Source organism: Halteromyces radiatus (assembly GCF_025201355.1).
Source record: "Halteromyces radiatus strain CBS 162.75 chromosome Unknown BX664scaffold_1, whole genome shotgun sequence".
Classification (NCBI taxonomy): Eukaryota; Fungi; Mucoromycota; class Mucoromycetes; order Mucorales; family Cunninghamellaceae; genus Halteromyces; species Halteromyces radiatus.
In genome coordinates this window covers 4,465,577-4,489,533 of record NW_026251687.1, presented here as the reverse complement: position 1 = coordinate 4,489,533, position 23,957 = coordinate 4,465,577, and the positions used below count along the sequence as shown (strand labels likewise).

General features: G+C 36.3%; 7 protein-coding genes across 7 annotated transcripts; 2 read left to right on the top strand and 5 right to left on the bottom strand.

The window, feature by feature from the left end:
* The first annotated feature begins 1,178 nt into the window (after positions 1 to 1,178).
* BX664DRAFT_323177 (uncharacterized protein) lies at positions 1,179 to 2,380 on the top strand. Its single transcript, XM_051543620.1, has one exon. It carries the CDS (start codon positions 1,339 to 1,341, stop codon positions 2,227 to 2,229), a length of 891 nt encoding a protein of 296 aa, XP_051405786.1. The 5' UTR covers positions 1,179 to 1,338; the 3' UTR covers positions 2,230 to 2,380.
* Positions 2,381 to 2,419: 39 nt separating this feature from the next.
* On the top strand, positions 2,420 to 7,671 carry BX664DRAFT_355545 (uncharacterized protein). Its single transcript, XM_051547824.1, has 5 exons — positions 2,420 to 2,506; positions 2,593 to 4,329; positions 4,408 to 4,632; positions 4,705 to 6,602; positions 6,703 to 7,671. Exons 2-5 carry the CDS (start codon positions 2,602 to 2,604, stop codon positions 7,436 to 7,438), a joined length of 4,587 nt encoding a protein of 1,528 aa, XP_051405785.1. The 5' UTR covers positions 2,420 to 2,506; positions 2,593 to 2,601; the 3' UTR covers positions 7,439 to 7,671.
* Positions 7,672 to 8,166: 495 nt separating this feature from the next.
* Positions 8,167 to 10,583, bottom strand: BX664DRAFT_382633 (cytochrome P450). Its single transcript, XM_051549065.1, has 9 exons — positions 10,330 to 10,583; positions 10,180 to 10,242; positions 9,961 to 10,108; positions 9,616 to 9,877; positions 9,251 to 9,515; positions 8,908 to 9,156; positions 8,638 to 8,833; positions 8,508 to 8,532; positions 8,167 to 8,413 (listed from the first exon to the last, which is right to left on the bottom strand). The coding sequence occupies exons 1-9, from the start codon at positions 10,523 to 10,525 to the stop codon at positions 8,228 to 8,230; spliced, it is 1,590 nt and encodes a 529-aa protein (XP_051405784.1). The 5' UTR covers positions 10,526 to 10,583; the 3' UTR covers positions 8,167 to 8,227.
* A 535-nt stretch (positions 10,584 to 11,118) lies between these two features.
* On the bottom strand, positions 11,119 to 13,545 carry BX664DRAFT_355543 (cytochrome P450; the record flags this gene model as incomplete). The annotated part of the gene is made up of 8 exons (XM_051547823.1): positions 11,119 to 11,356; positions 11,441 to 11,465; positions 11,635 to 11,830; positions 11,901 to 12,149; positions 12,236 to 12,500; positions 12,597 to 12,858; positions 12,973 to 13,120; positions 13,368 to 13,545. The coding sequence occupies 8 exons, from the start codon at positions 13,543 to 13,545 to the stop codon at positions 11,171 to 11,173; spliced, it is 1,509 nt and encodes a 502-aa protein (XP_051405783.1). The 3' UTR covers positions 11,119 to 11,170.
* Positions 13,546 to 14,059: 514 nt separating this feature from the next.
* Positions 14,060 to 15,979, bottom strand: BX664DRAFT_323163 (cytochrome P450). Its single transcript, XM_051543619.1, has 7 exons — positions 15,832 to 15,979; positions 15,476 to 15,737; positions 15,124 to 15,388; positions 14,790 to 15,038; positions 14,523 to 14,718; positions 14,391 to 14,415; positions 14,060 to 14,306 (listed from the first exon to the last, which is right to left on the bottom strand). The coding sequence occupies exons 1-7, from the start codon at positions 15,957 to 15,959 to the stop codon at positions 14,121 to 14,123; spliced, it is 1,311 nt and encodes a 436-aa protein (XP_051405782.1). The 5' UTR covers positions 15,960 to 15,979; the 3' UTR covers positions 14,060 to 14,120.
* A 1,147-nt stretch (positions 15,980 to 17,126) lies between these two features.
* On the bottom strand, positions 17,127 to 19,208 carry BX664DRAFT_323154 (cytochrome P450). The gene is made up of 8 exons (XM_051543618.1): positions 19,101 to 19,208; positions 18,867 to 19,014; positions 18,503 to 18,764; positions 18,167 to 18,431; positions 17,837 to 18,085; positions 17,565 to 17,760; positions 17,425 to 17,449; positions 17,127 to 17,323 (listed from the first exon to the last, which is right to left on the bottom strand). The coding sequence occupies exons 2-8, from the start codon at positions 18,992 to 18,994 to the stop codon at positions 17,138 to 17,140; spliced, it is 1,311 nt and encodes a 436-aa protein (XP_051405781.1). The 5' UTR covers positions 18,995 to 19,014; positions 19,101 to 19,208; the 3' UTR covers positions 17,127 to 17,137.
* Positions 19,209 to 20,274: 1,066 nt separating this feature from the next.
* Positions 20,275 to 22,629, bottom strand: BX664DRAFT_346216 (cytochrome P450; the record flags this gene model as incomplete). The annotated part of the gene is made up of 9 exons (XM_051547514.1): positions 20,275 to 20,460; positions 20,534 to 20,558; positions 20,674 to 20,869; positions 20,945 to 21,193; positions 21,275 to 21,536; positions 21,675 to 21,903; positions 21,987 to 22,134; positions 22,226 to 22,288; positions 22,443 to 22,629. The coding sequence occupies 9 exons, from the start codon at positions 22,627 to 22,629 to the stop codon at positions 20,275 to 20,277; spliced, it is 1,545 nt and encodes a 514-aa protein (XP_051405780.1).
* Positions 22,630 to 23,957: the final 1,328 nt, after the last annotated feature.

The window sequence follows — 23,957 nt, the reverse complement described above, 5'->3', positions numbered from 1 at the left end:
TTTTTTTATTTATTTTTCTAGTCAATGCAGTATTATTCGTCAAGAATCATTTGCCGATGCCTGAATGGTTTAGCATTTCCCTTATTTGGATACCGTTTACGTCTTCATTTTTCCCAATTTGATTCAGTTGTTAGCGGATTATGAAATAAACCTTTTTTTTTTTTATCTCGTTTGTCCCAACTCCTTTTTTCGTTTCTTCTTTGTTACCTTCTTTATATTATTATGAATCCTATCGATTTCAATTGGCTTGATCAACTTCCTTTATCTGAAATAAACGAAAATATTGATATATTACAATCTATCGGTTTGGAATCAAACACTCTAACCCAAAACAATGGTGATCAAGATGTAGTACAATACCTTTTCGATTCTGTTCAGTTTTCTACACCTTTGGATTCTTCACTTCTATCAACAACATCTCCTTCAAGCCTTACTAGTAGTAGTAACAGTAATAGTAATAGTAGTGATAGTAGTAATAATGGAGGTAGCCCCAAGTCAATATCTATTTCGGCTTCAACAAGCGATAATACCAACAATACTCAAACAACAGCACAAACATTTGAAAATAATTGGCTTACAAGTGTGGATCCTTCAAATAATGTAAAGTCGAATTCTTTCACAACTGTTTTTACAACAACTTCAGCTCCAAAATCAACATCCACTCAAAAATCAAGCGCAACTTCAAGGAAAATGAGAATCAAAAAGAAAAGGGAACCAATCTTTGTTACTGAATCACCACAAAATGCCTACAAGAAGAAAAACAAGAAATCCAATCATACAACAACACCACCCAATCTGCCTTCCATTGATGAACAACAACAACAACAACAACAACAAAATGATTCTTCTTCACCATCTTCCCATTTTGAAGACGATGAAGATATGGATATCAACGAGAATACTTTAGATAATAAACAACACATGACTTCAAAGGAACGACGACAACTGCGGAACAAAATATCTGCTAGGAATTTCCGTGTACGACGAAAAGGTATGTAATACATATTATATATATATAGAAATACATGGGTTACTTACTTTTTATTTGTAGAATACATCAATCAATTGGAAAACAAGGTGGATGAACAAGAGGATGAAATTGATCAGTTGAAACTTGATCTCAAACGGTGTAATGATCTTAATCAACAATTATTACAAGAAGTGATGCAATTACGCTTACAACAACAACAACAACAGCAACAACAACAACAACAACAACAGCAACAACAACAACAACAGCAACAACAACAACAACAGCAACAACCATCAACAGCAACAACAACAACAACTACTCAAGTACAATCACAGCCATCTCAGTATCAACAAACTCAATTACCAATGGTATCACCTCCTAACTCAGATACTAGTTCACCTCCTGACTTTATGGAATCAGTACTGGACTTCAATCTTTTCAATCATACAAACAACAACACTTACCTGTCTTATACAATGATACCCGACTTTGATCTCTCGCGTGTTCTTGGTGATAAATTGGCAAATCCACCATCTTCAAACAATTTCGAAGATCACAAGGAATTGATGACAACATGTCCTTTAATGGCACCAGCTCTAGCATCCATAGTCATTCGACATACTTTTACTTTACACTATATGGCCTATCTAGCGAAAATATTCCCTTCCAATGCAACGAAACCAAAGAACGAAGTATTGGATATCATGCATCCTGATGATTGGATCTTAGCGGCCTCATCGAATACAACAAAGATTCAATATGGTGATGATGATCCGAACGATAATCACGATCACAACAAAATCGTTTCAACTCATATTGTGGAAAAGAAAATGGATTCAACTTTCGACAATGATTCAACAACTGAAAAGGATTCAACAACCGAAGAGGATGATTTAAAGAATTTGGAAAGGAAGATCTTATTAGAACATTACCCTTATTATGCATTTATGAGACTCCGTGGATTCTCACATGATAAAATTATTCAACGATGCAAAGCATGTCTGGAACATCAAATGGCAGATCAACGTCAACGTCGAAGAAAAGAAGCGTCTACTTGTCACAATCTCCGAGTGGTTCGTGGTTTTGCCTCTGTTGCCACTACTCTTCTCCGAAATCCTAGCAAAACGCCTCTTATTACTGGTGTGATGGCCAATTCCAAATCTTGTCAAGTGAATTATAAAAATAACAAAACCAAGTCTTCTTTATTGATGGCAGCTCCTTTCCGATCAGCTCTTCGTATTGGCGGAAAACAATAGATTTGATTTGAATAGTTTAAGTATATCTCTCTCTTTTTTTTTTTTGTCTTTACCCTCATTGAAATAAAAAGTGAAACTTTATATACTTTTTTGACATATTCAAACACCGGTGGAAGTTTTTTTTTCTTTTTTCATGCTCACAATAAAAAAATGGCATAACTTTTTTTTTTTGTTTTATATTTTTTATCCCCTCTTTTTATCTTTTCTTATAATACATATATGGTGTTAACCTTTGTTTAACACAATCCCAAATACATTTTGAAATAAATACTTTTTGGTAAATAGAAAAAATAATAAAAAAAAAACGATGATGTATATCAATGTTATAAAATATTAAAACTGTTATTTTTTTTTAACATATAGGGTGTGATTATGATGAGCAAGGGTTTGAAACTGAAAGCTCTCTTCTCCACCAAAGCTCAAGAAAAACTCGAAGAAGATGAAGAACAACGACAATTACAAAGAACAGCTTCTCAAAGCTCATATATGAAGCAAAGCCGAAAGATCTTTGTCAACATGGTACCGCATCAAGACTTGGAAGACTCAATTCAATTCTTTTCTACCAATCGTATACGTACTGCCAAATATACACCTCTCACTTTTGTACCAAAGAATCTTTTTGAACAATTCCGGAACGTGGCAAATCTTTATTTCTTATTTTTGGTGGTCTTGCAATGTATTCCTCTTTTTGGTGTGACAGAACCTGCTGTATCTGCCATGCCTCTTCTCGCAATTTTATTGATCACTGGGATCAAGGATGCTGTCGAAGATTTCAAACGAAACATGTCTGATCAAAAGGTGAATGGTGCCAAAGCTCTTGTTTTATCTCATTGGACAAATGTCAATGTGCCTCCTGAACCTCAAGATGTTTTATATCATTGGCATGTGTTTTTAGGCTTCTTCTCCATGTTGGCTGGGGCGGAAAATCGTTATTCTCATGTTTATCGTATGTCCACCATCAAAGATTCTCCGATCGTCAAAGCTGATATTGATAATGATAATGACAACAATAGTTTACATCCATCACATACTTTTATTCGACGTCCTTCCTCTTTAGCAACTCAAGAAGGTGGTCAACCTGTCCCTTCTGATTATCCACAATATTTGGATCCTCCTCCTTCAATACAACAAAAGAAACTTCCTTTGGCTTCCAAAAAAATCTTGAATACTGTACGACAACGTTCTGATACTCTGAGATCCGAAATATCCAATATCTTCAAACACACTAACAACGATGATTCTATTTCTCAACAACGAAGAAAATCGAAAAAGTTTTACCGACCAGGCACTATTCCTCATTCAGTACTCTATCGGAATCCTAGTCCTATGTCTGGATATCCAAATCAAGTCGCACGACCTCCATCTTCAACTGTGAATACAATGGCTGGTGATATAAAATGTGCTGATATGCTTCCAGGTGATCCTCCAGCTCCCAATTGCAAATCATGGTGGCAAGTGATACAATGGCAAGATGTCAAAGTAGGTGATTATGTCATGTTACGCAATGATGATGATGTCCCTGCAGATATGGTAGTATTATCTTCATCGGAAAAGGATAGTATTTGTTGTATTGAAACTCAAAACCTCGATGGTGAAACGAATCTCAAGATACGTCAAGGCTTGACGGCAACAAAGGATATTGGAACAGTACATGATTGTGAACGTGCTAGATTTTATTTGGAATGTGAACCTCCTCATCCCAATATTTATCAATTCAGTGGTGTTTTGCGGTGGAATATCGAACGACCGGTTTTAGACTCTAGTGATGATGATGATGATGATGATGATGATGATGATAGTGACAATAATGACGACAATCCTAATACTGGAGAAGCTACCGAGCCATCAGACAGTGCTAATGATATTGTTACTCCTTCTTCTCCTATCTCCGGCCAATCATCAAGTGATATACCCATGGTTTCTCATCAAAAAACTGAAGCTATTACTCAGAACAATATCTTACTTCGTGGATGTGTCCTCAGAAATACTGGTTGGATTATTGGTATGGTCGTATATACTGGGAATGATACCAAGATTATGTTGAATACTGGACGTACTCCATCCAAACGCAGTCGATTAGCTAGGAAAACAAATCCTCATGTAAGTGGACATCTAGATAAAAAAAAAAAAAAAAAAAAAAAAAAAAAGGAAGAATTCATTTTATATATCTTTTTCTAGGTAATTGCAAACTTTGTCATTCTTGCCATTCTTTGTCTGGTCACTGCAATTTTATCAAGTGTGTTTTTTAAACAAGGTGGATCTTCTCGTTCTTTTGATTTCGGTATCCAAGGTCCGAATGCGTCTTGGCTTGGTTTTGTCACATTTTGGGTAGCTCTTATCTTGTATCAAAATATTGTACCTATCTCATTGTATATATCTGTAGAAATTGTCAAGACTTTTGCCGTAAGTTGAAATTATTAAAGCGGCTGACATATAACCGTATATCTCATCATATCTTATTATTTCCATTTCTAGGCATATTTTATTCATGCTGATATTGATATGTACCATGAACAAACTGATACAGCTTGCCTTCCTCGTACATGGAATATATCTGATGATTTGGGACAGATCGAATACGTCTTTTCCGACAAGACGGGAACATTGACACAGAATGTGATGGAGTATCGCAAATGTACTATTGGTGGTATCGAATATGGGTTAGGCGAAACTGAAGCAACATATGGCTCTTATAAACGAGACAGTGGACATCAAGAAAACGATATCAATGGATCAATAGTGGAAAAAACAACAACCGTCGAAGAAATGGAGGAATACAAAAAACAAATGTACGATTTGCAGGCCAAACTCTTCAAAAATCCCTATGTTGGCAACAATCCGACATTTATTGATCCAAAGATATTCCAAGATCTTAGCAAGGACAACGATCATCGATCTTCCATCATTCATTTTTTCTCGACTTTGGCACTCTGTCACACTGCCATTGCCGAACGATCCGATAAGAATCAAGATAGCAGCAGTACCATTGAATACAAAGCACAAAGTCCAGATGAAGCAGCACTTGTGTCAACAGCTCGTGATATTGGGTTTACATTTCTTGGAAGGGAGGCTGATCTTCTCTCGGTGAATATTATGGGTGAAATCAAGACTTTTGACCTATTAAACGTTTTGGAATTCAATTCGACACGCAAACGAATGAGTGTGATTATTCGACCAAGGGATGGAAGCAACAGGATTGTGTTACTGTCCAAAGGTGCAGACTCGGTCATTTACGAACGATTATGTACCAATTTTGGTACTCAACATGATCTTGAATCAAAGCAACAAAATATACGCGATGATACATCAACTCATTTGGAAGGATTTGCTACTGAAGGATTACGGACTCTCTGTTTAGCTTATCGATTTATCGCGGCAAATGAATACGAGGAATGGAATAAACGATTTATGTCAGCCAGCTCAAGTATCTATGGTCGTGATGAAAAGGTTGATGAAGTATGTGAAGAAATTGAAAGTGATCTACTGTTGATGGGTGGAACAGCGATTGAAGATCGACTACAAGAAGGTGTACCTGAAACTATTGCATTGTTAGCTCAATCTGGAATCAAACTTTGGGTGCTTACAGGTGACAAGACAGAAACAGCCATCAATATTGGATATGCATGTAATTTGATCACTACCGATATGGAACTCCTGATTGTCAAGTCAAGTACACGCGAAGGAACATTGGAACGTATGAAAGAAGTCTTGGATCAAATCGACAGAGAAATTGGTGATGATACAAACAATGACAATGATGTTGGTGGTACTGGTAGTAGTGGTGATTGCAAACTTTTTGGTCAAGATAGAAAGGCTCGTCGTCGATCCTCTCAACCAAGGAAATATCAACATAACCAACAACAACAACAACAACAAGAAGAAGAAGAAGAAGAGAATGATCAACAACGTCCTCATCATCAAAGGGTACAACAAGGACAAAGCGTCAAACGAGCATTGGTAATTGACGGAACGACTCTCAAATATGCTTTGGAACCCAAAAACAAGTATTATCTCCTACGCCTCGGCATGCAATGCGCTAGTGTGATCTGTTGTCGTGTAAGTCCTAAGCAAAAGGCTCAAGTGGTGACTTTGGTCAAACGTGGATTAGATGTGATGACATTAGCAATCGGTGATGGAGCTAATGATGTTTCGATGATTCAAGAAGCAAATGTTGGTGTTGGTATCTCTGGTGTAGAAGGTCGACAAGCAGTTATGTCCTCTGATTATGCCATTGCTCAATTTCGGTATCTTCAAAAACTGCTTCTTGTCCATGGCCGGTGGTCTTACTTGCGTACGGCTGAAATGATCATGGGATTTTTCTTCAAAAATATCATTTGGACTTTTGTTTTACTTTGGTATCAAATCTTTTGTCAGTAAGTTTATATATCTATCTATATATATATATATATATAATATTATTTAAGGTGGATGGAAGGTAACCTTTTTTTTTTTTTTTTTTTTTTTTTGAAATAGATTTACTGGAACAATGATGTTTGATTATGCTTTGGTGACACTCTACAACTTGATCTTCACTTCACTTCCGATTATATTCCTTGGCATTTGGGATCAGGATCTGAATGCTTCCACTTCATTGTTATATCCGGAATTATATCGTATGGGATTGAGAGACGACAAATTTAAGACCGTTCGATTCTGGATGAATGTGATAGATTCGATATTCCAATCTTCAGTGTGCTTCTTCTTCCCTTACATGCTTCTTGTAGCTGGTGCTGTTGACCCATCTGGATATGATCAAAATGGCACATATGAAATAGGTACCATCATTGCCAGTTATGCGGTGATTGTTGCCAACTTATTTGTGGCTTTCTCTCTGTACAGTTATACTTGGATTCAACTCTTGATCATCTCTCTCTCCATTGCAGTCTACTATCTGTTTACAGCTGTTTACTCACAATTCATCAGCTTCAATTTCCGTGGACAGGTCAAATTATATGGGACGGGATTATATTGGCTTGTACTTTTATTGACCGTGGTTACCTGCTTTATTCCTCGTACTTGTGCAAAATATTATGGACATCAATATCGCCCTTACGATAATGATATTATTCGAGAACGCGAACTGATATTACACAATCGACGACATTTGGAACAACAAGAGGAAAAATCTTCAAAAGAAACTATTCAACCTTCTCTACCCACTGACAAAGATAAATCGACAACAACAACGCTTGGGCCAGATCCATTTTAATTTTTTTTTCCATTGTATTATGCCTCTCACTCTCATTTTGATTGTATATATACTCATCCCTATTTATTACTATTACTGTTATTATTGTTATAATTATTATTGTTATTATTATTTTATTATCTTTATTCTTTTTATATTGACTGATTGGGCGTATTTTTTTTTTTATTCTATGTATTCTCCAGCCTTCACACTTAATAAATAAAACGTCGTTCATTCTATCTACAGAAGTGATATATCTTTTTTTTTTTTTTTTTGATGAACTGGAAAGATAAAATGTTGAGCAAGATGGAACGAGCCTCATTAGCTATTACAACGTGATATTTCCAAAAACATGATTAAGATTTCCCAGATATGACATAAACGAGGCAATAAGGTTTAATCATTTGAAGATAATATGATACAAGGCATAACGATACGAAATGTCTTCTGCTTTTCAGTCATATATTTCAGTGTAGAGCAGATAGCCAGATATTACTGATAAAATAACAGAAATCATGAAAATATCTACATATATATGTCAGATACATATGGAAACAGGTGCACTGAATTTTTTTTTCCATGATGATAAATGATATCATATGCAATGTTGCCTTCAACAAGTGGATGATTCATTGATGATGATGTTTGAATGATTCAAATCAAGAGCATGATTATGAATGATTGGATCGTATTAATAAAATCCACTCATAAGTTAATTGTTCAGAAGAATGCACTAACAATATAATATGTAATATAGGGTAATAAAAAGGATCGATTTTTTATTTCATATATGAATTGAATAATAAGACTCTATTTCAAAGGGGAATCAACACGAGGAATAAATCTAACTTGATAAGGTTGGGGTAAAGTCACAAGACCAGCATCCAAAGCAGCATCCATATCAATAGGTACTTCTTTACCATCACCATCCAAAGGAGGTGCAATACTTGCGTTTGCGAAGATCCGAACGAAGATATGGAACATCTCTACCTCTGCCTATAGAATAATATCAGACGTTAGTGCTCTATTTCTTTTTTGTATCTTAACTTCCTCCATTCATCGGTTCTTCTGTTGCACTTTTCTTTCTTACCAAATAAATACCAGGGCAAATACGTCTAAATTCAATAAATAGAAAGAGAAAATGGAAACAGGAATAGTAAGTATGGTATATTGCCTTATTTACTGAACCTTCTTTCTTATATCTTTTTTTTTTTTTTTACCTTCCCCAGCCGAAGATGAAAAGGTCACGTTGATTGACATTGCCATTTGCCGAAGATGACATTGTTCGAGTGTTGTTCAAAAAGCGTTCAGGCTTGAAAGTTTCTGGATCAGGGTAGACGTCAGGATTCATATGCATGCCAATCATGTTGCTCACCAATACAGTGCCTTTGGGGAAAAAATAATCACGAACCACCACTATAAATAAGGGAAAGAAAAAAAAGTGAGATTCACCGTGTATCATTCAAGACAAGTAAAACTACAAACCGTACAGTCATGATTAGATATGTGGGGTACACCAAAAGGAGTGGTGGATCTGTAACGCAGACATTCCTTTTGTACAGCAATGGTGTAAGGGATTTGTTCTCGTTCTTCAAAGGTAGGGAGGCGTCCATGGGTTTGAATAAAGGCATCGAGTTCTGCTTGTATTTTCTTTTGAACATCATGATGATGGGATAAAATGACGATCATCCAAGATAATGAAACGGAGCTAGTATCAGTACCACCACCAAGAAGATCAGCTGTGAATAATAACAAATAAATAAATAAAAAGAAAGAATGAGGATATATTGATCATTCGGCTAGGTTATAAACTAAATATCATGTTCAGCTTACATAAAATCACAAGGATATCACTGTCATCCAAACCTTGTTCTTCTTTGAGAGCCAAGAAAGTCTTGACCATTGAGTCTTTGTCACTTGAAGTAGCTTCATCAATCAATCGAGTAAAAAGTGGATTACGTACATTGGTAATAAAATCATTGTATTCTCGTTTCTTGCCCACAAGTACATCCATTGCAGATACAATAGGCACAAATTGACCAAGATCCCCTTCAGCACCAGCCATTTTCATTGCCGCATGTATGTATGACATGATATCCTTGACAAAGAAAAAAAAAAAAAAAAAAAAAAAAAAAGAGGTAAATGAAAGAGTGATCAAATGATTACGAGCATAAAAGTCAGTTTAACTGATATAATACCTTAAATTGCTGATCCTCCACAGAGTCGATACGAGTTGCAAAACAGGTTGTCAAAATAAAATTCATAGCAGCGTTTTGTAAATAGGGAGCAGGATCTACCTGACCATCAAGTTGACTTTGAGAGAGAAGTCGTTCCACCACGGTATCGGCTTCATACAAGAGGACATCTGTAAATTGATTAACACGTTGTGATGCTAGAACAGATAAAGCAGCAGTTCTCGCTCGCTTCCACCGTTTATCAGCATTTGAGCACGCAACACCTCTAATAAGAGATAAGAAAAAAAAAAGTGAGAACAAAGGTGTAGCTTCAAAAGATTAGTCATATAACTGTTAAAACGTACTTACCTTCCACCAAGACTGTAATAAGTATGGAATGTATGAGGAGGTCGATCAGATGCCGCAATACCATGAGTCATGAAGATCTCTTGAGCAAGAACAGGATCGGATAACATGATCCAAGTTTGTACACCCATTTTTAATTGAAAAATAGAGCCTAATGGATAAGAATAAAAGTTTAGAAAAAAGATAATAGTATTAATGTCTTCTCTTAATAAAGTCATTTACCAAGTTCTTTGCTCCATTTTGCCGCGGTATTTCCAGGAAGTTTTCCAAGAGAAAGAAGATGTCCTATAAAAAAGTCGAAGTCGAAGGAGCATAATTTCAATTTCCGTGTTGCACAGACTCGTTTTTTTTTTTTGAGTTGTCACCGCTTACCGAAAACAGGCCATTGCGATCCAGGAGTAGGTATTTCTCTGTATCCACGACGTGTATCTACAGCCTTCTTTGAAGAAGACAAGTAAAGTACACCAAGACTAGTTGCTACAACGGCGGCGGCAGCCAAGATGATTTGTCTTTTTTCAGATAGACTTGCAGTCGCAGATGTATTTGTTATTTTTGTAAAATCAATCATATTTTGTTCGACCTTGATGGGCGGATGGATAAAAAGAAAATAGGTGGAAAGAAAGAGGAAAAAAAAAAAAAGAATAAAAGGAAGAAGGAAAGAAAGATCAAAGTACTGTAATTTCTCACTCTAAATATTCGTTGTCATACGTTACACCAACTTTAAATTTATCGGTCATTCCTCTTTTGTGCTTTGTTGATATTTTATTCATCTGATGATGTTACTTGGCATGATTGATTGGAAAGATGATGATGATCTATGCATGATCAATTCCGTACGATTTAGTGTCGTGTTCTGTTTGTTTTTCCATTCACGGCAATTTGGCGTCATTCTTTGTCTGTTCAACTGAAAGGAGACCGTTTGATCTCCACTCTATTACATAGTTTTGATGGGACTTTTTTTTTCAATAATAGGACAATTGAACTGGCAAATTCTTCCTCCAACGACAAATATTAAATTGACACCATCATCGTCATCCTTCGTCATCCATCATCCCATCATCCCATCATCCATTACCCTTCACTTGATTTCTTATGCAATGACTCTTAAAGTAGTATCATTAAGCGAACGCATATCAAAAAAATAAAATGTAACACACAAATACAAATAGGAAGTGGATTCTTTATTTCATTTGAATTTGAATGATAAAACTATCTATTTTAAAGGGGAATCAGTGCGGGGGATAAATCGAACTTGATAAGGTTGAGGCAAAATCAGAGGGCCGATATTCACCGTTATATCCATATCAACAGCTACTTCCTTGCCATCATCATTCAAAGGAGCTGCGATAGTTGAGTTTGCGAGAATTCGAACAAAGATATGAAACATTTCTACTTCTGCCTATAAAATAATATCAGGTATTAGCGTCCTATTTCCTTTCCATACTAAATTTTCTGCATCTATCAGGTCTTTTGTTCTTCTTACCAAATGAATTCCAGGACAAAGACGTCTGAGTTCAATCAATGCAAGAGCACACAGAGAAAATCAAAACGTAAGTAATGAGTATGAAATGTTTCCATATCACCATCAATCATTGTCTAAAATATACGTTTCTCTCTCTCTCCCTCTCTCTCTTTTTTTTTTTTTTTTTTTTTTTTTTTTTTTTTTTTTTTTTTTACCTTCCCCATCCAAATACGAAATGATCACGTTGATTGATATTGCCATTTGCCGAAGATGACATTGTTCGAGTGTTATTCAAAAAGCGTTCAGGTTTGAATGTTTCTGGATCGGAGTAAACCTTAGGATTCATATGCATGCCATTGACATTGCCTAACAATATAGTACCTTTGGGAATAAAATAATCACGAACCGCCACTATAAATAAAATAAGATCAGTAGGTAATACAGTTATTTCTTGTTCAGTAAATGTAACTACAAAGCATACCATCTCTACTTGCCATATGAGGAAAGCCAAAGAAGCCGATGGACTTGTAACGGATGCATTCCTTTTGTACAGCAATGGTGTAAGGGATTTGATCTCGCTCTTCAAAAGTAGAGAGACGATTATGTTTTCGGATAAAGGCATCGAGTTCTGCTTGTATTTTCTCTTGAACATCATGATGATGGGATAAAATGACGATCATCCATGACAACGTGGCAGCAGCAGTATCAGCTCCAGCACCAAGAAGGTCAGCTATATATAAAAAAAAAAAAAGAAAAAGGAAAAGAAAGTGAGAACCCTAGAATCATCAAGAAAGATAAGTGGAATATCCATCTTACACATAGTTACAATGATATCCTTGTCATCCAAACCATATTCTTCCTTGAGAGCCAGAAAAGATTTGATCATCGAGTCCTTGTCACTTGAAGCAGCTTCATCAATCAATCGGGTGAAAAGAGGATCACGGACCTTAGCAATAAAATTACTGTACTTCCGTTTCTTCCCCACAAGTATATCCAATACTGACATAATAGGGAAAAATTGACAGAGATCACCTTCAGGTCCAGCCATTTTCATGCTTGCATGCACATATGCCATAATATCCTTCATAAAAAGAAAAAAATTGAAATATAAGAGTGATGATGAGTAAAAAAGCGTAAACAAAGGTTAGGACATAGTTTAAGATAATAGTAATAATACCTTGAATAGCTGATCATCTGCAGAGTTGATACGAGTGGCGAAGCAGGTTGTCAAGATCACATTCATACCAGCATTTTGTAAACAAGGACTAGGATCCATTTGACCAAATAGTTCCGTACGAGATATCAGTTGTTCCACTAGAGCATCGGCTTCATACAAAAGAACATCAGTAAATTGATTGACGCGTTGTGGTGCCAAAATAGATAATAAAGCAGCTCTTGTTCGTTTCCACCGTTTGTCAGCATTTGAGCAAATAACGCCCCTTATTAGGTAAATGACAGAAGAAGAAGAAGAAAAAAAAAAGAATCATTGTTAGCAAGAAATATTCAATACAATATCTCGGTCAAGTAAATAATAAAAAAAAGAAAAACATTACCTTCCATCATGACTGTAGTAGGTAAAATACGTGTAAGTAGGTCGGTCAGATGTTGCAGTACCATGAGTCATGAAAATTTCTTGAGCAAGAATTGGATCAGATATCACGAACCAAGTTTGTACACCCATTTTCAATTGTACGATAGGCCCTAAAGAGAGAAAGAAGGAGAGAAAGAAAAAAAAATAAAATAAAATCATTAATACGATGCTTGTCATTCAAGTCCATTAGTAAAAAACCACTTGCCAAGTTCTTTGTTCCATTTTGACACCATATACTTTGGAAGTTGGCCAAGAGAAAGAAGATGCCCTAAAATTTTTAAGTGAGCTTTTATGTGGATGAAATAAATTCAATATCCGCACCTGGTCATGCATCATCCCTTTTCCTTTGTAACTAACCTACGATGGGCCATTGTGGTCTTGGACTAGGGATCTCTTTGAAACGTTGCTTGCAAATCATCTCTTTTTTTGGGGATAAATAATGCAACACAATACGCGTTGCCAAGATAGTAGTAATAGCCAGGATGATTCGTCGTTTTTCGCCCAGAGTCGCTTTTGCATGCGTAGTTACTACCATTGTAAAATCAATCATGTTTTATCAATCAAATTGGATGAACCGATGTAAAAAAGCGAGATAAACAAAATAAAGAGAGAAATAAAGCCTAAACCATCATTCCCGTTTATTTCTTCTGAGTATGCTGTCATGTGTTCCTTCAACCATGAATTTGCCGACTGTTCTTTTTTATGATCTTGTTGATTTATCTTTTTTTTTTTTTTCATCATGGAGGTCCCTTATCTACTAGATAATGTAGTGTTCTTGATTCGTGACTATGATGGCCGGTTAGTAAAATAATTGGTCATTTTCTAATCATGTTAGTTAGAGATCATCCTGTTTTCTTTCTGGTTCACACCAAATTTGACGGTCAGTCGCATCCTTAGAATCGCATGTTTGCAGGTGAACTCATGGAAGTAGTCAAGCATCCTTAGGTAAGTCAAAAAAAAAAAAAGAATTGGATAGAATTAAATTATCTCCATCAGCTAACCTAGCAACCATACATAGATATATCTACATACATGTATCAACAATAAAATATAACATAAAAACAAATAGGAAAAGACTTTTATTTCATTTGAATTGAATAATACGACTAACTATCTCAACGGGGAATCAACACGAGGGATAAATCGAACCTGATAAGGTTGGGGCATAATCAAAAGACCGGTATCCAAAACTGTATCCATATCAATAGGTACTTCCTTGCCGTCGACATCCAAAGGAGGTGCAATACTTGCGTTTGCGAAGATCCGAACAAAGATATGGAACATCTCTACCTCAGCCTATAAAACAACATTAGACGTTAGTGCTCTATTTCTTTTTGTATCTTAACTTCCTCCATTCATCAGCTCTTTTGTTCTTCCTACCAAATAAATACCAGGGCAAACACGTCTATTTTCAGTCAATATAATCACACAAAGAAAGAAAGGATAGTCACTGATGAGTATGACGGTATTTCCGACCATCATGAACCATTTCTTTATATGTATTCATTTTACCTTCCCCAACCAAATATGAAATGATCACGTTGATTGACATCGCCATTTGCCGAAGATGTCATTGTTCGAGTGTTGTTCAAAAAGCGTTCAGGTTTGAATGTTTCTGGATCAGGATATACGTCAGGATTCATGTGCATACCAATCGTGTTGGCAACCAATACAGTACCTTTGGCAATGAAATAATCGCGAACCATCACTATAAAATGAGAAAAAAAAAGGTGAGATTTATCATGTACTATCAAAGACAAGTAAAGCTACAAACCATACAGTCACGACTGGCCATATGAGGCATAGCAAAGGAATTGACCGACTTGTAACGAATGCACTCCTTTTGGACAGCAATGGTATAAGGGATTTGATCTCGTTCTTCGAAGACAGGAAGACGCCCATGTGCTCGAATAAAAGTGTCAAGTTCTGCCTGTATCTTCTTTTGAACATCATCGTAATGGGAAAGAATGACGATCATCCAAGACATTGTGACAAAACTAGTATCTGTGCCACCACCAAGAAGATCAGCTAAAAAAAAAAAAAAAAAAAAAAAAGAAATGAGACCTTCTGATCATCTAAGCAAATTGTACATTGAATGTCAAGGTCAGCTTACACATAATCACTATGATATCCTTGTCATTCAAGCCATATTCTTCTTTGAGAGCTACCAATGTCTTCATCATTGAATCTTTGCCACTTGATAGAGCTTCTTCAATCAACCTAACGAGTAGGGGATCACGGCACTTGCCAACATAGTCACTATACACTTTTTCCTTCCCCAGGATCACATCCAATGCAGACATAATAGGCAGAAACTGACCGAGGTCATTTTCGATTCCAACCATCTTCAAGCCTCCATGCATATGCTCCATGATATCCTTGATAAAAAAAGAAAAAAGAGAAACGAAAGACTAAGGGTGAGTAAAACGAGCGTAATTGATAATAAGTTCAGTTTAACATCATACCTTAAATAGCTGACTTTCCGGGGAGTTGATACGAGTAGCAAAACAAGTTGTTAAGATTACATTCATAGCAGCATTTTGTAAATAGGTGCTGGGATCCACTTGACCATAAAGTTGACTACGAGAAAGAAGTTGTTCCACTAGGATATCGGCTTCATACAGAAGAACATCGGTAAATTCATTGACACGTTGCGGTGCCAGGATAGATAAAGCAGCAGTTCTTGCCCGTTGCCATCCTTTGCCAGCGTTTGAACAAATAATCCCTCTAACGGGTAGATGAGAAGAAAAAGTACAGGTTAGAATCGCTGAAGAGCTTAGTGTCTCCGCCAAAAAAATGTTACAATAGTAAACATTTTTACCTTCCACCGTGACTGTAGTAGTTAAAGAACCTATGAGAAAGTCTGTCCGACGTTGCAACACCATGAGTCATAAAGATTTCTTGAGCAAGTACAGGATCGGATATGAAGATCCAAGTTTGCACACCCATTTTCAGTTGTATGATAGGCCCTAAAAGGAGAGAGAGGAGGAGAGAAACAGTAATACAGGAGTATTAGTACATATGTCTATCATTAGAGTCCATTAGTAAAATCACTTGCCGAGTTCTTTGTTCCATTTTGCCACTGTATATCCAGGACGTTGACCAAGAGAAAGAAGATGCCCTAGCAAAAAAAAAAAAAAAAAAAAAAAAAAATGTTTTAATGTGGTAAACCTGTTGATTTCAGTATCCGCTGGTACTCAAGGCAGCCTTTTTTCCCCATACTGACCTACGAGGGGCCATCGTGGTCTAGGACTAGGGATCACTTTGAAGCGTTGCTTGTTAATCATCTCTTTTTTTGAGGATAAATAATGCGACACAATACGTGTTGCCAAGATAGTAGTAATGGCCAGGATGATTTGTCGTTTTTCCCTAGGAATTGCATTTGCGGATGTGGCTATTACCGTTGCAAAATCAATCATGTTGTATCAATCAATTTGGATGGATCGATGGAAGGAAAATGAGATGGAAAAAAAAAGAGAGAAAATAAGAGAACTAAATAATGTTTCCTTCTGAACACATATTGCTGTGCGTACCATCAGGTTGCCGTTTATTTTTCCTTTTATCCGTATCGCTTCGGTTCTTCACTATCATACATGCATACCATCTTGCTGACAGTATAATAGTACTGCTTTGGGAGGATGATGTGTGGTTAATAAAGCAATTGGTCATTTGATGATCATATCAGCTGGAGATCATCTTTTTTTTTTTTTCGTGTCAATCAAATTGCGATTCAAGTTTTATCTGTCGAATTGAATGCCTGGGAATGATATCAAGTTATGGAGTTATGCATAATTAGGCAAGATTTTTTTAAAAATTCTACAATGGGAAAGAACTGACCTGTTTCATCAGGATTTGTTGTCACGCAAGGTATGAACTTCATATCTTGACTATCCATCATCTTCGTTCATTTGTGTTCTTGTACCGGATGCGACGGCGTACTAGCTCTCAATTCAGTGCCTTTATGCAGACAAACGACATCATTATCATAGATATTATCAATACACGCTTCCTTCAGTTCAATCAGCAAACACACATGTAGATGTACACGTCTTATCAACAATATAAAGTGTGAGATATAAAGACAAAAAGAAGGAGTCCTTTATTTCATATAAACCGAATAATAAGATCTATTCTAAAGGGAATTCAGTACGAGGGATAAATCTAACTTGATAAGGGTGAGGTAAATTGACAACTCCAGTATCTAACCCTACTTCCATGTCAATAGGTACTTCCTTTCCATCATCATCCAAAGGAGGTGCAATACTTGCGTTTGCGAAGATCCGAATAAAGATATGGAACATCTCTGCTTCTGCCTATAGAATAGTATCAGGTATCAGGTATTAGTGATTGGTTTTCATGCGGTAGGACGTTATGTCCACCAATGACGTTTTGTTGTCATTCTTTTTATTCTTACCAAATAAATACCAGGACAAGTGCGTCTAAAGTCAATCAATCCAAATATACATTGAGAAAGAAAACATTAGTGGTAAGTACAAAATGTTCTTCCTATTTCCATGCATCATCCCTCTTACACTTTTTTTCTTTCTTGCTTACCTTCCCCATCCGAAGTTGAAATGATCACGTTGATTGATATTGCCATTTGCCGCAGATGACATTGTTCGAATGTTGTTCAAAAAGCGTTCAGGCTTGAATATTTCTGGATCAGAATAGATATCGGAATTCATATGCATACCGAACATATTGCTAACCAACACAGAGCCTTTGGGAATAAAATAATCGCGAACCACCACTAGAAGTAAGAAAAGAAAAAAAAAAGGTGAGAATTGTCATCCATCATTCAAGATTAGTAAAACCACAAACCGTACAATCATTATTAGCCACGTGAGGTATACCAAAGGAAGTGGTGGGCTTGTAACGCATGCATTCCTTTTGCACGGCAATAATATACGGAATTTGATCTCGCTCTTCAAAGGTAGGGAGACGACCATGTGTTTGAATAAAGGCATCGAGTTCCAATTGTATCTTTTTCTGAACATCGTGATGATGGGATAGAATGACGATCATCCAAGAAAATGTAGCAGTACTAGTATCAGTACCGGCACCAAAAAGGTCGGCTATATAAAAAAAAAAAGAGAGAGATGAGAATCTTTTGATGATCCAGCTCCGGTATAGCTTTAATGCAATGTTCATCTTACACGTTATCACAATGATATCTTCGTCATCCAAACCATTTTCTTTCTTGAGAGCCACTAATGTCTTCACCATTGGGTCTTTGTCACTGCACAAGGCTTTTTCAATCAACTGAGTAAAGAGAGGATCACTGAAATTCGCAATATGGTCACGATACATTCGTTTCTTTCCTAGAAGTACATCCAATGCAGAGATATAGGGCAAAAACTGATAAAGGTCACCGTTAGCTCCAGCCAATTTCAAGGCTACAAGAGTATTTTCCCTGATATCCTTATATATAAAGGGAGATGAAGAGTGAGGATGAGTAAACAAGCGATGATGGAAGATTTACTTAACAGTACCTTGAAGTGTTGGTTTTCCACAGAGTTGAAACGAGTCGCAAAGCACGCTGTTAAAATAAAATTCATGAAAGCTTTCTGTAAATAAGGAGTAGGATCCACCTGACTATCAAGTTGACAAAGAAGGAGAAGTTGTTTCACCAGGATATCAGCTTCGTGCATAATAATGTCCATAAATTCATTGACGCGCTGTGGTGCTAGGATGAATGAAGCAGCAGCTCTTGATCGTTTCCATCGTTTGTTTGCATCAGAACAAATAATTCCCCTAACAATTAGATAAAAAAAATTGATGTCAGAACAAAGAAGTAGTGGTCAAAACCTATCATTAAATAACTGCCAAACTGCTACAGCAACAAGCTCATTTTACCTTTTACCATGGCTATAATATGTAAGGAATGTTTGTGAAGGTCTGTCAGAAGTTGCAACACCATGAGTCGTGAAGATTTCTTGAGCAAGCGCAGGATCAGATATGAAGAACCAAGTTTGAACTCCCATTTTCAGCCGAATGATAGGCCCTGATCGAGAGAAAGAAAAAAAAAAAAATAATGCAAGGCTATTAACATGACAGGTAATTCAAATTCTGTTATTAAAAGTCACTTACCAAGTTCTTTGCTCCATTTTGCTAGAGTATATCCAGGAAGTCGGCCAAGAGAAAGAAGATGTCCTGTAGAAAGAAAGAAAGAAAGAAAGAAAGAAAGAAAGAAAGAAAAGAAAGAAAAAAAAAAAAAAGAAAGAAAAGAAACAAAAAATAGTGAGTGTTCAATTTGGTGAATTCGGTGATTTCAATATCCGCGCTCTCTCAGGCACCACCACCATTTCCTCATCTACTGACCTACGATGGGCCATTGTTGCCTAGGAGTGGGGACCTCTTTGAAACGTTGCTTATGAATCAGCTCTTTCTTTGAGAAAAACAAACAATGCAACCCAATACTGGCTGAAATGATAGCAGCTATGGCCAAGATGATCTGTCGTTTTTCGCCTTGAGCCGCTTTTGCGGGTGTTGTCGCTATCGATGTAAAATCAATCATGTCGTATCAATCAAGCTGGATGAACCGATGAAAGAAAAGGAGATTAATAAAAAAAAATGAATAAATAGATAAAGACTAACCAAGCCTCTTACCGAATATATGTTATCATGTGTACCATCAACCTTGATTTTGCCGTTTATTTGTGCTGTTATTCATGTTGCTTCAGTTCTTCATTATCATACCGACATCCCGTCTTACTGGTAGTATAACAGTATTGCTTTGGGAAGGTGATGAACAGTTAATAAAGCAATTAGTCATTTTATGATCATACCAACTGGGGATCATCCTTCCTTTTTTTTTTTTTTTTTATGTGCCAACCTAATTGGGAGTAAAGTTTTATCTATGGTGTCGTATACCCGGGTACGATACCAAGTTATAGAGTTAGACATCATTTGGGAAGAATTAAAAAAAAATTACAATGGGAAAAGATGTAAATTCTTTCATCAGGATTGTTATTTGATTGTTACCATGCTGTTTTTAGTATGAATATCTTCTGTACTAATTATCCATCTTCGTCGTTCATTTGTGCTTTTGTATTTGATGTGACAAAATACCACATCTTAATTCAGTACCTTTATGTAGAGTAACGACATCACTATCATATCACTATCATAGATACCATCCATGCGTTCCTCTCTCAATTCAACCTGCAGATACACACACATTTTGTTACCAATATAAAATATAACACAAAACCAAATAGGAAGTGATACTTTTATTCCATTTCAATTTAAATAAGAAGTCTATCTACTCCAAAGGGGAAGCACTACGAGAGATAAATCGCACCTGATACGGTTGGGGTAAATAGAAAATACCAGTATCCAAAATTGCATCCATACCAATAGCTACTTCCTTGCCGTCACCATCCAACGGGGCCGCAATACTTGCATTTGCGAAGATGCGAATAAAGATATGGTACATCTCTACCTCTGCCTATGAACACTACCCTTTGTTAGACACTAGAGTTTCTGCAATCATCGGTTAAACTGCTATATTTTCTCCTTACCAGATATATTCCAGGACAAATGCGTCTAAGTTCAACCAATACAAGAGTACACAGAGGAATACAAAGCATGAGTAACGAGTAGGAAATGTTCCCATGTCATCATCGATCACGTTTAGCTTCAATTTTTTTTTTTTTTTTACCTTCCCCATCCGAAGATGAAATGATCACGTTGATTGATATTGCCGTTTGCCGAAGATGACATCGTTCGAGTGTTGTTCAAAAAGCGTTCAGGCTTGAATATTTCTGGATCAGAATAGATATCGGGATTCATATGCATACCGAACATGTTGCTAACCAATACAGTACCTTTGGGAATAAAATAATCGCGAACCACCACTAGAAGTAACAAAAGAAAAAAAAAGGTGAGAATTGTCATACATCATTCAAGATTAGTAAAACCACAAACCGTACAATCATTGTTAGCCACGTGAGGTATACCAAAGGAAGAGATAGGTCTGTAACGGATGCATTCCTTTTGCACGGCAATAATATAAGGGACTTGATCTCGCTCTTCAAAGGTAGGGAGACGACCATGTGTTTGAATAAAGGCATCGAGTTCCAATTGTATCTTCCTCTGAACGTCATAATGATGGGAAAGGATTAGAATCATCCAATACAATAGAGTTGAGCTAGTTTCAGTACCACCGCCAAGAAGGTCAGCTATATAAAAAAAAAGAAGAGGACGTGAGGATGTTCTAGCCATTCGGCTGTGCTTCAAAATAAATATAACGTTCAGCTTACACATAATCACAATGATATTTTTGTCGTCCAAACCATGTTCTTCCTTGAGAGCCAGGAAAGACTTGATCATCGAATCTTTGTCACTAGAAGCAGCTTCATCAACCAATCGAGTAAAAAGAGGGTCACGAACCTTGGCAATAAAGTCCCTATATATTCGTTTCTTCCCCAGGAGTACATCTAATACAGACATAATAGGAAAAAACCGATAAAGATCGCTTTCTCCGGATATCTTCATGCCACCGTGCATATATCCTAAGACATCCTTCCGCAAAAAAAAAAAAAAAAAAAAAAAAAAAAAGAAAGAGAAATGAAAGAGTGAGGGTGAGTAAACAAGCATAACTGATAATAGATATAATTTAACATTGTACTTTGAATAGTTGGTCATCCACAGAGTTGATACGAGTTGCAAACAAGTTGTCAAGATCACATTCATAGCAGCATTTTGAACATAAGGAGCAGGATCTACTTGACCATCCAGTAGACTACGAGAAAGAAGTTGTTTCACCAGGATATTGGCTTCGTTCATAAGAACATTGGTGAATTGATTGACGCGTTGTGGTGCCAGGACTGATAAAGCAGCGGTTCTTGCTCGTTTCCACCCTTTGTTTGCATCAGAACAAGCAACCCCCCTAACAAAGTAAATGAGAGAAAATTAATGATAAAGTCAGAACAAATAGTATTAACATGCTATTCAAATAGTTGCTAAATTTACCTTCCACCATGACTATAATAGTCAAAGAATGTATGAAACGATCTGTCAGATGTTGCAACACCATGAGTCATGAAGATTTCTTGAGCAAGAACAGGATCTGAAATCGCGAACCAAGTTTGTACTCCCATTTTCAATTGAATTATATGTCCTAATATGGAGAAAAAAAAAGAAAGAAAAACAAATAAAACAAGATCATTAATATGATATGTAATTCGATTATGTTATTAAAAGTCACTTACCAAGTTCTTTGCTCCATTTTGCCACAGTATATCCAGGAAGTTGACCAAGAGAAAGTAGATGTCCTGTAAAAAAAAAAAAAAAAAAAAAAAAAAAAAGAGGAAAAAAAGAAGAGAAAAAGGAAAAAAAAAAAGCGAATGTTTAATGAGGTGAATCTGATGATTTCAATATCCGCGCCCTCTCAGGCACCATCACCTTTTTTTTTTTTTTCCTTCTGACCTACAATGGGCCATCGTTGCTTAGGAGTGGGGATATCTTTGAAACGATTCTTGTCAATCACGTTTTTCCTTGAAGTAGAGAAGTAGTATAACCCAGTACTCGTTGCCATGATAGTGGTCATGACCAAAATAATTTGTCGTTTTTCTCCTAGAGGTACTTTTGATGTTATCGCTGTAAAATCAATCATATATCGGTCCCAAATCCGGAGTGAGTCAACGAAAGAAAAGAAGAGAAAGAAAAAAAAAAGAAGAAAAAAAAAAAGAGAAATAAAGACTAAATCATCTTTGCCTTTGTATATAAGGTATCATGTATTTTCCACCATCTTTGAGTTCTCCCGGTTGTTCTTCTTCGGCTTTTTTGATTACAAGTCTGGTGATAATGTAGTAAATAGCATTGATTTGCCATGATCGTAATTGTTTTGTAATGTGAATGGAGAAATTGCAATCGTACCTGTCTAGTATCATCCTCTCTCTCTGTTTTTATTTTTATTTTCCAGACCCATCAACTTGGATTTCGGTTTTATCTACATATTTGAATGTCCATAGATGATCTCATTTCGAGAAGGCAGACATCATTGGAAAGAAAACAAAAAAAAAAGGAATCATCATTGGTTCATCATTCCTTTTTCTTTCTTTTTATGGCAATTGAATATTGGGTGGGAATATCATCTCTTCTCAGTATTTGATTTTACTTCGGCAGGGTCAAATTAGATTTTTGATGGCATCATCTTCATCAACGGTATGATTATTCGTTAGCATCATTGAGTTTGACGTAATGTACCATGTTCTTTGTATTCTGTACTTAAAAGTCGAGCATCATAATAATGTCATTGGCCTGTAATCAAGATGCCCGATCTATCAAATCCACAAGTACAAATGCAAGCACGATATTAAGTACAATATAAAAGATAAATAGGAGCTGTTTCTTTATTTCGTATAAACCAAATAATAAAACTATCTATTTCAACGGGGAAACACTACGAGGGATAAATCGCACCTGATAAGGTTGGGGTAAATAGGAAACACCAGTATCCAAAATTGCATCCATATCAATAGGTACTTCCTTGCCGCCACCATCCAAAGGTGCCGCAATACTTGCATTTGCGAAGATCCGAACAAAGATATGGAAAATTTCTACTTCTGCCTATAAAATAATATCAGACGTTAGTGCTGCATTTCTGTTTTGTATCTTGATTTCCTCCATTCATCGATTCTTCAGTTGTTCTTTTTTTTCATACCAAATAAATACCAGGACAAATACGTCTAAATTCAGTAAATATAAAGAGAATGAAAACAGGAGCAGTAAGTATGGTATATTGCCTTATTTACTGAACCTTCTTTCTTATATCTTTTTTTTTTCTTTTTTTTTTCTTTTTTTTTTTTTTTACCTTCCCCAACCGAAGATGAAAAGATCACGTTGATTGACATTGCCATTTGCCGAAGATGACATTGTTCGAGTGTTGTTCAAAAAGCGTTCAGGCTTGAAAGTTTCTGGATCGGGATAAATATCAGGATC

What these genes read in the sequence shown, in the direction of transcription:
- BX664DRAFT_323177 (XM_051543620.1), top strand. Translation starts at nt 1,339, where the DNA reads ATGGTATCACCTCCTAACTCAGATACTAGTTCACCTCCTGACTTTATG.
- BX664DRAFT_355545 (XM_051547824.1), top strand. Translation starts at nt 2,602, where the DNA reads ATGATGAGCAAGGGTTTGAAACTGAAAGCTCTCTTCTCCACCAAAGCT. An exon ending in CTAGGAAAACAAATCCTCAT is followed by an intron (nt 4,330 to 4,407) that starts GTAAGTGGACAT and finishes ATCTTTTTCTAG; the next exon opens with GTAATTGCAAACTTTGTCAT. An exon ending in AAATTGTCAAGACTTTTGCC is followed by an intron (nt 4,633 to 4,704) that starts GTAAGTTGAAAT and finishes TTCCATTTCTAG; the next exon opens with GCATATTTTATTCATGCTGA.
- BX664DRAFT_382633 (XM_051549065.1), bottom strand. Translation starts at nt 10,525, where the DNA reads ATGATTGATTTTACAAAAATAACAAATACATCTGCGACTGCAAGTCTA. An exon ending in TGGAGGATCAGCAATTTAAG is followed by an intron (nt 9,516 to 9,615) that starts GTATTATATCAG and finishes TTCTTTGTCAAG; the next exon opens with GATATCATGTCATACATACA. An exon ending in TTTGCCCTGGTATTTATTTG is followed by an intron (nt 8,414 to 8,507) that starts GTAAGAAAGAAA and finishes ATTATTCTATAG; the next exon opens with GCAGAGGTAGAGATGTTCCA.
- BX664DRAFT_323163 (XM_051543619.1), bottom strand. Translation starts at nt 15,959, where the DNA reads ATGGGTGTGCAAACTTGGATCTTCATATCCGATCCTGTACTTGCTCAA. An exon ending in TTCATATTTGGTTGGGGAAG is followed by an intron (nt 14,416 to 14,522) that starts GTAAAATGAATA and finishes GACTGAAAATAG; the next exon opens with ACGTGTTTGCCCTGGTATTT. An exon ending in TTTGCCCTGGTATTTATTTG is followed by an intron (nt 14,307 to 14,390) that starts GTAGGAAGAACA and finishes GTTGTTTTATAG; the next exon opens with GCTGAGGTAGAGATGTTCCA.
- BX664DRAFT_323154 (XM_051543618.1), bottom strand. Translation starts at nt 18,994, where the DNA reads ATGGGAGTTCAAACTTGGTTCTTCATATCTGATCCTGCGCTTGCTCAA. An exon ending in AGATATCATTGTGATAACGT is followed by an intron (nt 18,086 to 18,166) that starts GTAAGATGAACA and finishes TTTTTTATATAG; the next exon opens with CCGACCTTTTTGGTGCCGGT. An exon ending in CTTGTCCTGGTATTTATTTG is followed by an intron (nt 17,324 to 17,424) that starts GTAAGAATAAAA and finishes ACTATTCTATAG; the next exon opens with GCAGAAGCAGAGATGTTCCA.